Here is a 14,654-nt window from a genome sequence, read left to right as displayed (position 1 = left end):
GCCTAAATTAATAGTATCCAATTTGCAAATGAATTCCAATTCAGCAGTTTCTCGCTGGAGTCTGGATTTGAAGTTTTTTTGTTGTAAGATAGCGACCTTCATGTCTGTGATTGCGTGACCAGAGAGATTGAAGTGTTCTCCGACTGGTTTATGAATGTTATAATTCTTGACATCTGATTTGTGTCCATTTATTCTTTTACATAGAGACTGTCCAGTTTGACCAATGTAAATGGCAGAGGGGCATTGCTAGCACATGATGGCATATATCACATTGGTGGATGTGCAGGTGAACGAGCCTCTGATAGTGTGGCTGATGTGATTAGGCCCTGTGATGGTGTCCCCTGAATAGATATGTGGACACAGTTGGCAATGGGCTTTGTTGCAAGGATAGGTTCCTGGGTTAGTGGTTCTGTTGTGTGGTATGTGGTTGTTGCTGAGTATTTCCAGCAGGAGAGTGAGTTTGTGTGTGTGGTTTTTGGAGGGGGGTGAGGGGGTGAGAGAACCTGGATTCATGCAGGAAATGGCCCACCTCGATTATCCTACACATTGTGAAGAGAGTGGTCACTTTGGATGGGCTATTACCAGCAGGAGAGTGAGTTTGTGTGTGTGTGTGGGGGGGGGGGGGGCGGAGGGTGAGAAAACCTGGATTTGTGCTGGAAATGGCCCAACTTGATGATCACTTTAGATAAGCTATTACCAGCAGGACAGTGGGGTGGGAGGAGGTATTGTTTCATGGTCTCTGTGTGTATATAATGTCTTCTGCAGTTTCCACGGTATGCATCCGATGAAGTGAGCTGTAGCTCACGAAAGCTCATGCTCAAATAAATTGGTTAGTTTCTAAGGTGCCACAAGTACTCCTTTTCAGTTATAATAATAACCTATCTGAAGCTTTGAAATTGAAGTCTGTTTCCATTTGGATTTTTCCCCTGCATAACAGATGCATTGGGTTGCCCACAAATTAATAAATCTTATTTTCTTTTTTAACTTTATTGTTGTTTGGGATCAAATCCCTACTGTGATAAGCACTGTACAAACACAGTAAGAGACCGTCCCTTTTCTGAAGTGTAGTATAACTGGACAAGCAGGCAAAGGAGAAAGTAAGTATTAATATCTCTGTTTTAAGAACTGAGGCACAGAGAAGTAAGTGACTTGCCCATGGTCACACAGGAAATCTGAGGCAAAGCTGGGAACTGAATCCAGATCTTCTGAGCCCCAATCCAGCTACGCTAAACCCAGAATTAGAGGTGGCTGGCAATGGTCAGTGTATTCAGTGAAAATTTTTGAAAGAAATGAAAAAAACCCACCCAATTTTGCTTTTTCACAGAACTGGAAAACTTCAAAAACAAATTCAGAACAGAAAAATTTCAGCCTTCTCTACTCAAGGTCATTCTTCCAGTGTCATTTTCTTATCAAAAACCACATTGTTTGTTCTTGGGGTAAAAGAGCCTCTAAATTTATTTTTATGTTGAAGTTTCAAAGAGATACAAGAAAAAATATAAAAACAAATATAATAGACCTGCCATGTGTAAGGGTTTTCAGATTTATGGGGTAGAAAGGGGTAATTTTAAATCATGCCAAGTAATTTTATTTTAAAAATTACTGAAATATTTAGTTTAGAGAAACAGGAAATGGGAGGACAGCTCTTACTGTTTCTCTTATTGCCAATTCAGGGATGTGACTCCCACTCTTTTAGTCAGAGAGGCTATCGTAGGGACTGTATGTTTAAAACCAAGCAAAATAATCACAATTATTAACTATGGCTATTTTGCTATTAAAAAAGGGAAAAGACAACATTAAACAAAAGAACACAAATGATATGCAATTCTTCTTTTCATTAAATCTCTCCTGCATGTTTCTCCATGGAGTGTTTTTAACAGAGATTACCACTTGAATGAACTACATCTGGGGAGGCGTTCTTCGTGTGTTAAATTCAAACCAAAGTATACTGTTTCCCCAAATTATTGTGAATCCAGTTTTAGTATCTAATTAGATAATTAAACTGTTTATAGTTGGGCAAAATAATTTGTTTAAGGGCAGGTGAACCTTGTTGGTTATTATTAATAACCAGACAGTTTGTAATTGGGCAAAGTAAACAATCTTAACTAAATCCTATGAAAACAAAGACAATATTTAAATGAGTTATTCAGAAGATGCCATTTAGGGAGCTGTCATAAGAACCACCAATTAACAAATATTAAGAATCTTAAATCCTGTTAAATCCCATTATTTCTCTATTTACCAATATTCAGCCCCTGTCTCCTCTCCAGAAATAAATGGGTCTCACCATTTGGTGATTAACAGGAGAAACTGCTGGTATTTTAAATTACAACAGCATTTCTTTATACCAATAAAATCATTACAAGAGCTTTAAAATCTAATCCCTAATTAAGTAACTTAGTTAACTTGATCTCACTAATTCATGTTAAAGTCTTGGGGAAGTTTTCCTTGGGTTGGCTTCTTTTTGAGTTGTCTTAGCCCTCTTTGGTAGCTTTTTTGTAGAGAGATACAGGATGAGTTGCGGAGTGCTTGCTGTGTGAGCAGGGTAGCAGAGGGGGTGTGTGTGTGTGTATCTATCTATCTATATCTATATATAATGAGGGATGCTCACTTCAGAGTTTTATACGCTTCTCCTTCCTAATTTCATGAAATTTTAGGAGAAATCCCCTATTTTCGGCTTGGTTAGAATCAAAGTTCGTTGCTGCCATCCTTTTATTGGCTCCATGCCATGTTTTTAGGAACCTCTTCATCTTATGAATTATGTAGTTAGTTAATACATATGTACATTCTTTCTTGTCAGTTCTATTTCCTTTGTCTTCAGGACGGAGAGTTTCAGAACATCTTTAAATTTAGAATTCTGAATCTTTCTTTCTATTCAGTCCAGTCCATTTCAGAGATTTCTTTAGTTTTATTGGAGTTTAACAAGAAATGAAGTTTGGCTTTCAAAAAATCCAAACACTCTTGTTCTTTTTATAAAGGTTTTTTGAGATCTCAACACAATGTTTTAAATTTGAATAATTCTTGGAGCGTCTTTAGCTTAAATAGTTAATAAAGAAGTTGTTGATTTTTGCTACAGTTCTTTGGAGAGATGATTCTTGTCTTCCTGAACTGTATGAAGGAGTTGTTTGAGCACTGTCAGTAACTGATTAACTAATTCCCCATTAATATAAATATTCTACACTTCAAAGACTTCTTATATTGGTAATTAGTTCACTAAGATCATTAGACTCCATCCATGTTGGTACATAAAGCATTTTACCATTTACATGGCAAATTATATTAGATGGTTTGCATTTAGTTTAAATACTTGCAAATATGCCATTCCAAATGGTTTGCCATCTCAACATTTAAGAAATAAACACGGGTTTTCTACAGATCCTTCCCAGCTCCACGTTTTCTATAAGGTTTTAAAAACGCAAACAGAGGTTTTTCTTGCAAAAGGGTGAGGGCTGGGGGAGACCCACTTTACTTCTAGATTTTGTGATTTGATGAGGATCTTGGGTGTTACTTTTCTTTTGAAATCCTTTTGGCCACATTGTGTTTACCCAGCACAGTCTTTACAGTTAAGACTCCTATCAAATATTAAGGTTCACAGACTCTGTGGCACTTCCTCCTGGGGGACACAACAAGGTTATTGGGGGAGCAAGAGGATCTGATGGGCAGTGCTGAAGGGCCGGGGTCAGGAGGGGGCTGTGGCTGGCAGGGGAAGTGGATGGGCTCTGTGCAGGCAGTCTCAGCTTCTGGGCACACATTCCCTGCCTGTCTCACTCCCCTACTGCCACAGCTGCCAAGCGGCAGATACCCTAGTCTGTTGGGGAGGCCGGCAAGGGCTCTGCGAATAGCTGGCTGAAGGCTTCACCCAGAGTAGTGACCTGCTGGACAGAGCCCCCTCCTGACTGTGGCCCCAGGGCACAGAGCCCCAGCCAATTCCCTTGCTAGACAGTGCCTGTGTGGGGGAAGTGGATGGGGCCACACTAAAGGACAAGGGTCAGGAGGGGGCTGTGTCTGGCGTGGGGGCCTGTCTCTAGGGGTGCAGCCTTCCGCTCCCCTCCCCAGCCCTTCAGCATGGCCAAGTTCCCTTGCACAGGGTGAGTGAGGTGGGCAGGGTCCTGGCAGCCCGACTGCTGCAGGGAGTGGAAGGCTTCCTCGAGTGCTACATGATGAGTATCGCTCACATACCCAATGGGTACCAGGGGCAGCCCTCCCTTCTGCCCTCAGTGGGTACTGGGTGCCCCCCATGGGTACCTGGCACCCCCTCCTGTCTCTGCCACCTGTATGCATCTCTCCTGTCCCAGACCCCTGTGGGTGCCCTCCTGCCACCACCCCCTGTGGGTACTGGGCATCCCTTCCTGTCCCTGCCCCTTCTGGGTACAAGGCACCTCTCCCTCTTCCAGCCCCATACATACCAGGCAACCCTCCTGCTCCCCATGGTACTGGGCACCTCCTCCTTCCCAGGCCCCGGTGAGAATGGGGCACATCGTACTGCCCCCATGGGTACCAGGCAATGTCCCTGCTCCCTTGTGAGTACAGGGCACCCTGTCCTGCCACCTGTGGGTACTGGACACCACTCCCACCCCGCATGAGTACCGGGCACTACCCCTGTGGTACTGGGCACACTCTCCTACCCCAAGCTCCATGTGCTCTGCCCCTGGGAGGGGGCCATGCATGGGACATGAACCTCCAAAAGAGACTCCACAAAAACAGTTTGAGAACTTCTGTCTTAAGTCTCAGGGAAGGTACAGGCAAGCTTAGTGTCCTGACACTAAAAAAATTATAACAAATTGTATTAATTTCGTAATACTCATTCACAGAATCACAGCGATGTACTGAATGCTGCAGGTACCAACTCCAGTGCACATAGGCAGGACTGACCTTCCTGCTAAACCATGGCAGATCAGTAGCATAGTAACAAATGAGATAACTTGCCTCAAGAGCTCCAATTCACTCATTCCCACTATGTGCCTATGGGTTTTCTTGCTGTCCAGTGTTGGCAGGTTTGGTCTCAGCCTTGCCAGTGTCCATTAAACACTTTAATCTCAAGAGAAACTCTTGGAAGCAGACCAGTTCGGTAATTTAATAATTAGGCAAGTGTATATTAAATTCAGTGACAGATTTCTGTAAAGTGGGAGTTTGTTTTAAGCACTGATGTAGAGCCATGCTAATTTCACTTGTATGTAGTCCTTTATTTGGGAATTAATAGCTAGTGTATTGCTAAAAATAAATAAATAAAAAGTGGGTGTGTTATACAGCACTATATATTAATGATAGATTTGTAAAAATGCATGACTATCCTGTAAAGAATGCAGGAGGGGTCAAAAGAAGATCTTCACAGAGACCGGCTGTAACTTCAGTTTTGAACACTGTCTACAGTGGGCTGAAGACCAATTTAAGAAATGGAGTACTTGTGGCACCTTAGAGACTAACAAATTTATTTGAGCATAAGCTTTAAGAAACGTAATTTTAATGTAATTTAAACACAGTTCTAGCTAAATCACTTTGTAACATGGGGCTTAGTCCTGAAAACACTTCTGACTGTGTGCTGTTCTGCCGAAATCAGTGGACTATAATCAGTAGTAAGCACTATCCCTTGTAGTGTTCACAGGATCAGATCCAGGGTTTTGTGTGCCACTGTGGATAAGGCTAAATGGTGTTAAATCACTTTTAATACCATGTTCTAGCCCCTTTCACTGTCCAGGCTAGAACCTAAGTTTTTGTTGACAGTTCTAACACCATTTGGTGCCAGCCAAACCATGTTAGAAAATGTTCCAATTGCAACAGAGCTGAAACATGGTTCCTTTACTTTTTACTTTGGACTTTTTCTGTAAAATGTTGCACCATTGCATTTCTGCCAGCAGTAGTAATAGAGAGTACAAAAGGGTGGAGAAGGCTACAGACAGTTGCTGGCATTTTAACCATCATGTCATTTAACCTTTCTCAGAGAATATCTAGATGACACAGTAGTTAAAATGCAGGTGGCTGCTGGTCTGCACTTTTATTTATATTGTGGTGTCGCCAGGTACCACAGTGCTAGGCACTGTACAAATATAAAGAAACTGTCCCTGCCCTGAATAACTTACAATCTAAGCAAGCACTAGTGCTGATAACAATGGTGGGAAATTTTAGGGTAGCAATGGGAGAAAATTCTACAGTAAACATTGCCTTTTCAGTTCCTGGCTGAGCATACACAGGGTTATGATCTCTCACATTCTGTCCATCCTCTGGGTCAACAAAACACCACATTGAATGACATGAAGAGAAGAAAATGTGATTGTTGCTGGCACGCTGACAGTTTTGAACCCATAATGCATTCATCTCAGGGTGCATTTCTGAACTGGGTGCATGATTGGAATTTTTTAAAACAAGCGTTTAAAAGAATTATGCAAGCTAGAGAGCATTGAAATACAACTGGGATTCAAACATACAGCCCCATCGACATTTGATTCAGTGCACACTTCCATTTCATTGTGCAGTATGACCAATGGCCTTCAAAGTGTAATCTATTAGCGTCTCTGGTAAGTTTCACTTTGCAGCCTGTGCTGCAAGCAGAGCACAGAGAGGCTGAGGGAGCATCTGCAAGCTGGATATCTGACGCCGATCACTTGAAGAAAGAAGCAGACTAGGGAGGATATTTCCTGTGAGACTCTTGAGTCCTCTACAACTGCTGACCATGAATACGGGGATTGGAGGGGCTGAATGTCCAAGATCAGCATGAAGGACCACGAACGGAGGGAGCAGTTGCTGCAGGAGAGGCAAAGGGACAGAGATGTGTGGTGGGAAGTGAACCAAGACATTATGGCTTTGCTCAGGCAACAAACTCAGATGTCATAGGATATGATGGAGCTACATGCCCAAAGACCCTGGACACAACAGCCTTCCAAATCCATGGGAAACTGTATGGACACTGCTCCCTATATACCCCAATATGACAAGGGTCAGCATGGCATGAACCCTTTCTCCTGCCATTTCATGCTAGAGGAAAACACAGAGAACCATAACTACATGTACATTGACCTCTGATAAATAGAGGATGAGCCACCAAGCACAGTGGTTATTGCCACATGAATAAAACACTGTAATATGTTTTTAATATGTAAAACTGTATGTTTAGTTGGTTTTTATAAGTTTGGGTTATCCCCTTATACTGCTGCTAACATGTTTTTATCTTGTATATTTGTACTTTATCTTAGTTTCCTGTATTTTTTTGCACACAATAAAGTTCTGTTTTTTGAAACACAGAGTACCTTTATTAATTTACCTTACCTTAGTTCCTCCTGTTCCATTGACACATTGGGCAGGCCAGTTCCTCCATTGACTACGGTCACTCACTAATTGTGATACTTCTTTCTAGGTGATACCCGTGCACTTGTTGTCTTCTGCCAGCTTTTCCTTGGCCTTCCTCATTTGCTCTTTCCCTCGTTGTAGGGTGACCACATTTCCCAAAGAGAAAGCAGAATGCCCCCAGCCACTCACCCAAGCTGCTCCACACCCCACCGCAGGACTGTTGCCCATGGCTAGAACCCTTTTGGGGGGCCCTCAGGAGGCTGTCGGCTTGTCACAGGAACACTGCCGTGCCCCTTCCTCCCCCACCCGCTGGAACGCTGCATCCTCATAGAATCATAGAATATCAGGGTTGGAAGGGACCTCACCCCACTGCAGCTTGGCCTCCCCACTGGGGGAGGAGCGGCTGGCATCTCTGCTCGCCCCCCCCCCACGTTCCTCCACATTGCACCCCACTTTTTTGACAAAAGTGGGCATTTGTCCTATTTGCTCTTGCCAGCTGATGAAGTCAACAAAAGCAAACAGGACAAATGCCTCCTTCTGAGAGAAAAAAGTCAGGATAGCCGGGACAGGACTTTGAAAAGGGTCTTGTTGCGGCCAAAATGGGACATATGGTCACCCTACTTCACTGGGTACCCAATTCCATGCTTACTTAGCATATCTCCCGTCTTCCATATGGTGTACATATCCCAAACACCTGAGCCCCTTCTTTCTTTGATGATATTTTTTAACATGTCCCCTGCTCTGTCAGCTCCCGTACTCTGGCATTTGTTATTTTGTCTTTCCACAGTATGTGTTTAGACCACTTATAAATGCCACATTACAAAATTCGTAAGAGGCGTCAATAGCCCTCCCCTATTTAAACACTACACACACAGGCACACCAATTTACCAAAGTGTTACACAACACTACTGTGGCTAATAGTTAAAATGGTCTTTTAAGGCCTCCCTCAGCTGTATAGCTCCTCAGTTGGCTGTGTCTGGCTGTTCAAATTCAGCAGACAGCCAGTCTACCTCACCCCTCCACCCTGCCTGGTGCCTTTCCCCCTTCGCCTCACAGATATTACATAGTACACAACATGCAGCTATAACATTAGGAATGTTTGCCTCACTGAGATCAAACCTAGTCATTAAACATCACCAGCAAGCTTTTAATCTACCAAAAGCACACTCATCAGTCACCTGTTGTTGAATCTTTCCTTGGTGCCGGGAAGGCAGCCAGTGTACAGTTTCATGAACGAGGGGAACAAAGGGTAGGGTGGGTCCTCCAGAATCACTCTTGGCATTGCAACATTACCAATGGGATTGCATTGGTCAGGGAAGAATGTCCCTGCTTGCATCTTTTGGAAAAGTCCTGTGTTCTTTAAAGACTCAAGAATCATGCATCTTCCCTGACTAGCCCACACTGATGTCAGTGAATCATCCCTGCTGATCCACTAGCACTTGCATAACCCTGTAAAATTATCCCTTTTCCTTTATGTATTCACTGGCAAGATGAGATAGTGGCAGAATAGGGATGTGCGTCCTGTCTATTACCCCACCAGAGTTCAGGAAGCCTGTTGCTTCAAATCCTTCTATTTGATGCACATTGCTGAGGGTCAGAGTCCTGTGCAGCAGGATATGCTTAATGGCCCCTGCACACTTGGATGACTGTGGCCACCACTGTAAATTTGCTGACTCTGAACTGATTGTCCATTGACTGACCAATAGCAATCCACATTGCAAGCTTCCAGAGTGCAATCGCCACTGACTTCACCACTGGGAATGCAGATCTCATTTAGTGTCCCCGTACTGGAGGGCTGGGGCAGGCTCAGCACACAGATCCAGGACCATGGCCTTTGACATCTAAAAGTTCTGCAGCCACGGCTTGTCATCCCAAACCTGCATTACGATGCAATCCCACGAGTCAATGCTCATTTCTTGGGGCTAGAAGCATCAATCCACCCTGTGGAGTTGCTCTGTGAATGCCAGCAGCAACATGACATTTTTATTCACTATCTCCATCAGCATCCAATCACTGTCAAATTCTCTTCCTCCTTTTCACCACACCATTTGCTGTCATAGTACTCATTGACGTGCCATGAATATGGAAGAATCGTGCATCCTGTGTTAGCAATGGTCATTCGAATTGCACTGAGCTCTGAAGCGTCCATGTTTTGGTCAGAGAAATGGCGAAGACAGGAAAATGGCACACCGTACTGTGCCAGTATTAAAAATGTCATGATAAATTATGGGATGGAGTAAGCCTAATGGGATGGAGAAAATGGCAATGTGGAAACTAGTTCTCAGAAATCCCAGGACGAATTGCTGGTATCACACAAAGCAGTGCAAAATGCAAAGCACTGCATTGTGCCAGACGGTAGTGCTGGGCACTCTGGAATACCTACCCGTGGTGTACCGCATTTTCCATCAACACAACCACTCCTGGTGAGGATGTGCAGCACCAATGCAAGCAGTCAAGTGTGTGCGTGCCCATGTGATGTACAAAAGTGGGTATCTGTATGCCAACGTAACTTACATTGACCAAACTTTGCAGTTTAGACGCAGCCTTAAAGACTTGCTAAGCTGGGCTGCTACACCCACTTCCTTTGTGCGGCATGTGCATCACTGGCTGCAAAGCAAGACTTACGAAAGGCTTGAGTTTTCCTTTGAAGCTCATTGATAGCACAGCAGCACAACAGGGTAGAGCCGTGCAAGAGAAGAACCAGAGAGAAATGACAAAGTGAGGAGCAGATCCGTGGGGGATGTGAAGAAGGGTGAGAAGGCTAGACAACAGACCAGAGGGGGAAACAAAAGTAAAGGGGAAGGGCTAAAGAAGAGGGGTAATCAAGAGATGGGTAATGACTCTGTTACCAAAGATAAACTTCCTCTTACAATCTTTACTGACAGATCAGCAACTGAACATACACATCATGTTCTGATTTCAGCTGCACTGGTATAAATCCAGAGGCTCTCCAGTGAAGGAAAAATAATGTTACTTTGGGTTTATAGTGCAGCAACTGAGGTCAGTACTATAATTTTTTATCTTGGGAAATAGCTTAGGCTTGCTAAGGTAAATAAAAACCATTGTTCAGAGCAGATGGAATAGCAGCTGGCAAAGCAGTGGAGTGGTAGCACCAAATCGGGTAAATGTGCCTGGGTGGTGCAAGCAAAAAGCTTCACTGCATGGTTCCAGAATTATTCTGATAGTTTCTGGGTGCACACGTTAACAAAATGAATGCATATGCATCAGGGACTATTATCCTCTTACTGAAAATGGGTAGATCATAACTGTACATCCATTCCTGCTAATGGTTTACTTCCAACAACTAGCATGGAAGTAGAGTTAAATGTCAGTTCTACCCTTCCCCCTGTTAATCCCTAACAGTCCTCAGAAATCAGCTAAAATGTTCGCGGATGGGAGGAACCAAGCTTGCTCAAAATGGCATAGCTCTTTCGGAATTATAAATATAGAATATCGACATTCTACAGAGAAACAATAAGCAGGCACCTATCCCAGTTTACAGATAATTTCAGCTTAAATATTATGCTGTAAATAGACAAGGAGGTTTTCAAAAGTAGCACTACTCCCATTTAAAGATGAGTAAACTAGTGCACAGAGAGATTCGGGCCAACTTCTTGAGGAAAAGATTGCAACATTTCTCCCACTGGCTGATTTTCTTAAAAAGAGTAGCTGCTTGAAGTCGCTCAAAGGGTTGGTATGTTAAAAGTATTTAAGAGTGTTAAAATGTTTCTAGTCCCTCGTTAAGAATCATTTCTTCCACGATGCCCACAAAAATAAACAATACTTTTCATGTATGTATTTAGATTGTGGTGGTGTCTACAGGCCTTATTGTACGAGGTGCTATACACACATCGAGCACGAGGACGGTTCCTGCCACAGAGGCCAAATCTTTTTTTTTTGAAAACAGCTTTATGGTGAACCAAAAGATATGCAATTACCTACATCAAAAGTGTAAGCTTATTAGTTTCAGAGGGGTAGCCGTGTTAGTGTGTATCAGCAAAAACAACAAGGAGGATTTATGGCACTTTAGAGACTAACAAATTTATTTGGGCATAAACTTTCATGGGCTAAAACGCACTTCATCAGATGCATGGAGTGGAATATCCAGTAGGAAGATATATATTAACACAGTACACAAGTATTCATTGTTTTTGCTGATCTTATTAGTGTAACTCTTGTCCTCTTGTTCTTCCATCCCGCCGACAGCCTCCTGAGGGCCCCCCGTTTGTTACGGAGTTTGTCAGGCCACTACTAAGCTGTAAACACTTCTGTACGTTTCAAATGTGATTTTTGTGTTGAATATTTTGCACTTGTTGCAGATTCTTCACTGGATAAAATCGCAAGATAGAAAGGCAAATATCCTGGCTATGTTTACCAAATCTCTTTTTCAGAAGTGCTAGCATTCCCCCCAAGGCATTTAGGTCAGCTTTCCATACATTGTCTGAATGAAATTAACCCTATATAATTTTCTAGCATTAAGGCCTGATCCTGTAATGCTTATTCACATGAGTAATCTGATTGCTGTCAATGGGAAGGTTTGCATGGCCAGGTTCTATATGGTTGAGTTTCAAATTGGAAATGTATAATATATGTTGTGTTTTATATAAGTAGGCTCTCTCTATAAAATTTTAACTTCTAACTATAGTATAACTAACTCTTCCCTGTGGCAAATTCCTTGCTAAATGTATAGGTGCCCATCAAAAGTAATTGTGTCATCACATTTAATGCATACTACATGTACAAGTGTAACCATGAAGTTCATAGTAAAAGATTATTGTATCTGGATGGTCCTCATTCTTGTATTAAAACAATAACAAATAATTTTATATGTGGTGAACGTGTAATTCCTGAAGAGCTGCAAAAATAAGAACTGTGCTGTACACCAAACTGACATGGTAACTAGGTAACAAAGAGCAAATGGTAGTATGAAATGATTCCCTTTTTTCACACTTCAACACTTTGCTTTCCAGGTCATGTTGTGTAGGCTCAGATATTTAGGACAGAAGCAAGGGCTGTTAAAGCATATACTTATTTGTACTTATTTGCATATACTTAATTGTAGTATGCAGTGTGTGACTTTCATACTTTTTAGAGGCACGGTAATTTTACTTATATTGTCTAATTTTGACAGTAAAAATCCATACTTCGTGAAGCAACCTTCTAAATGATGATACCACAAACACTGTGGTTTAATAAATAGCCAATTAAATCATAACATTCACAGTTCCCACTGAAACACATACTCGTTAGAGAGACAGTGCTTGTTAAGAAAAAAATGACTCAAAGAATTTTTTGGAGGAGGGAAGGAATGGTCAAAATATTTTGTTTTGACAAAATCAAAATGTTGGTTTTTATTTAGACCTTTTATGATATATTATCTTATAGATCGGGGTGGGCAAACTTTTTGTCCCAAGGGCCACATCTGGGTTTGGAAATTGTATGGCTGGCCATGAATGTTCACAAAATTGGGGTTGAGGGCTCTGGCTGGGGGTGCAGGCTCTGGGGTAGGGCCAGAAAAGAGGAGTTCAGGGTGCGGGGGGGGGGGTGAGGCTCTGGGCTGGGGTAGGGGGTTGGAGGTGCGGGCTCTGAGGTGGGGCGGGGATTAGGGGCTTGCGATGTAGGAGGGTGCTCCAGGCTGGGACTGAGGGGTTCAGAGGGCAGGAGGGGGATCAGGGCTGGGGCAGGGGCAGGGGCAGGGGCAAGGGGTTGGGGCTCTGGAGTGGGGCCATAAATGAGGAGTTCAAGGTATGGGTGGGGGCTCCGGGCTGGGGCAGGGTGCAGGGGGTGGGGTGAGGGCTGTGGCTGCGGGGTGCAGGCTCTGGGGTGGGGCAGGGATGAGGGGCTTGGGGTGTAGGAGGGTGCTCCAGGCTAGGGCTGAGCGGTTTGGAGGGCAAGAAGGGGTTCAGGGCTGGGGTAGGGGGATGGGGCATGGGAGGAAGTCATGGATGCAGGCTCCGGGCGGCACTTACCTCAAGCAGCTCCCGGAAGCAGCATCATGTCCCCCTCTCTGGCTCCTAAACAGAGGCGACGCCAGGCGGCTCTGCGCACTGCCCCCTCCAAAGGCGCCGCCCCTGCAGCTCCCATTAGCCACAGTTCCCGGCCAATGTTAGCTGGGGGCGCGGTACCTGCGGACAGGGCAATGTGTATTGTCCCGTCGCTGCCCCTAAATTGTCCCAAGCACAAAAACGAGACTGGGAGACAGATACAAAGCAGCTGATCAGGCAGGAAGCTTGAATGGAGCAAGCCGAGTGCTGGGGCAGATCCTCAGCTAGTGTAAATTGTCACAGCTCCATTGACAGGCAGTGGAGCCACAACACTTGACACCAGCTGAGAATCTACCCCTGTGAGTGTGGAAACAGGAAGAAAGGAGAACGGAACTGGAAGCCAGAGTAGGGTTGTGCAGTCTTGAAAGCCAGAATTCAGAAACTTGAACTTGAGGGTTGATTTAAGAAGAAGCAAGGCCTGTTGGACGTTTATGGAGAGGGAGCTATGGCGATTGCTAGGAGATAGGGAGATGAAATCTATCAATCCTTGACAAAAGTTTTCAGCAGAGCTTAGTATGGGGCTCACTTTAGTTTCAAGTCATTTTCAAACTGATTTAGCTATCAGCAGTGTGCTCTTAAGACATTTCATCCTCCTTCACACCAGATGGAAGAACACCCTACCTTTCTGTGACACACCCCTTTAAGAAATGAAAGCACAGACTTTCTGTGATTCATTGGCCAATTAAATTTAAACAAGCACATCTCATTACAGAGATTGGCCATTTAAAAAAAATAATAATCAAGAGATTACCCGAGGAAAAGTATCATAATTATACTGTGTACTGTAAATTTAAACAAAATCCTTAACAGTAACAAATGATTTTATTCTTTCTAGGGACATGGGTCACATTTGGAGGTCAAATTTCAGATGACGTAAGTAATGTTTGGTTGAAGTAAAACTCATAAAATTGAATAAATGTTTTGTACAAGTCAAGTCATAGCAGAATAAGCAGAGTCTATTTCTGTAACAGGAAATGATAGAGAATTATCATACACAGGAACAGAAAGTTTGCACTTCTGCTACGTTTCACAAAGTCTTAGTGATTATGACATTTCCAAAGGTTAAATTTAATAAAAAAAACCTTTCCATTAAAAAAATATTCCAAACAGCTATGAAAAGAAGGATCAGCATTTACCACTGACAGTTGTAACGAGAATCTGATTGTTCCCACAGTAGATGTATGACATTTTTTTTTTTTGGCGTAATGTAAGTAATCCAGTACAGTCATAAATATAGGCACAGTGTCAGCGTATAATGAGGTGCCAGATGATTTTTGACATAAAAAGTATAGATGAAACAACTGAAAATATCTTTGGGCTTTGCACTGACA

General features: G+C 43.2%; 1 protein-coding gene across 5 annotated transcripts in view; it reads left to right on the top strand.

The window, feature by feature from the left end:
- KCNAB1 (potassium voltage-gated channel subfamily A regulatory beta subunit 1) overlaps positions 1-14,654 on the top strand; it is a 228,393-nt gene that overhangs the window by 153,402 nt on the left and 60,337 nt on the right. For all 5 annotated transcript variants that reach the window (XM_077826229.1, XM_077826226.1, XM_077826227.1 and 2 more), the window contains exon 3: positions 14,159-14,196. In XM_077826229.1, the coding sequence (XP_077682355.1) occupies positions 14,159-14,196 (38 nt within the window). The remainder of the gene's footprint in view (positions 1-14,158; positions 14,197-14,654) is intronic.

Source organism: Eretmochelys imbricata, chromosome 9 (assembly GCF_965152235.1).
Source record: "Eretmochelys imbricata isolate rEreImb1 chromosome 9, rEreImb1.hap1, whole genome shotgun sequence".
Taxonomy (NCBI): Eukaryota; Metazoa; Chordata; order Testudines; family Cheloniidae; genus Eretmochelys; species Eretmochelys imbricata.
This window is presented reverse-complemented; position numbering and strand designations above follow the sequence as displayed.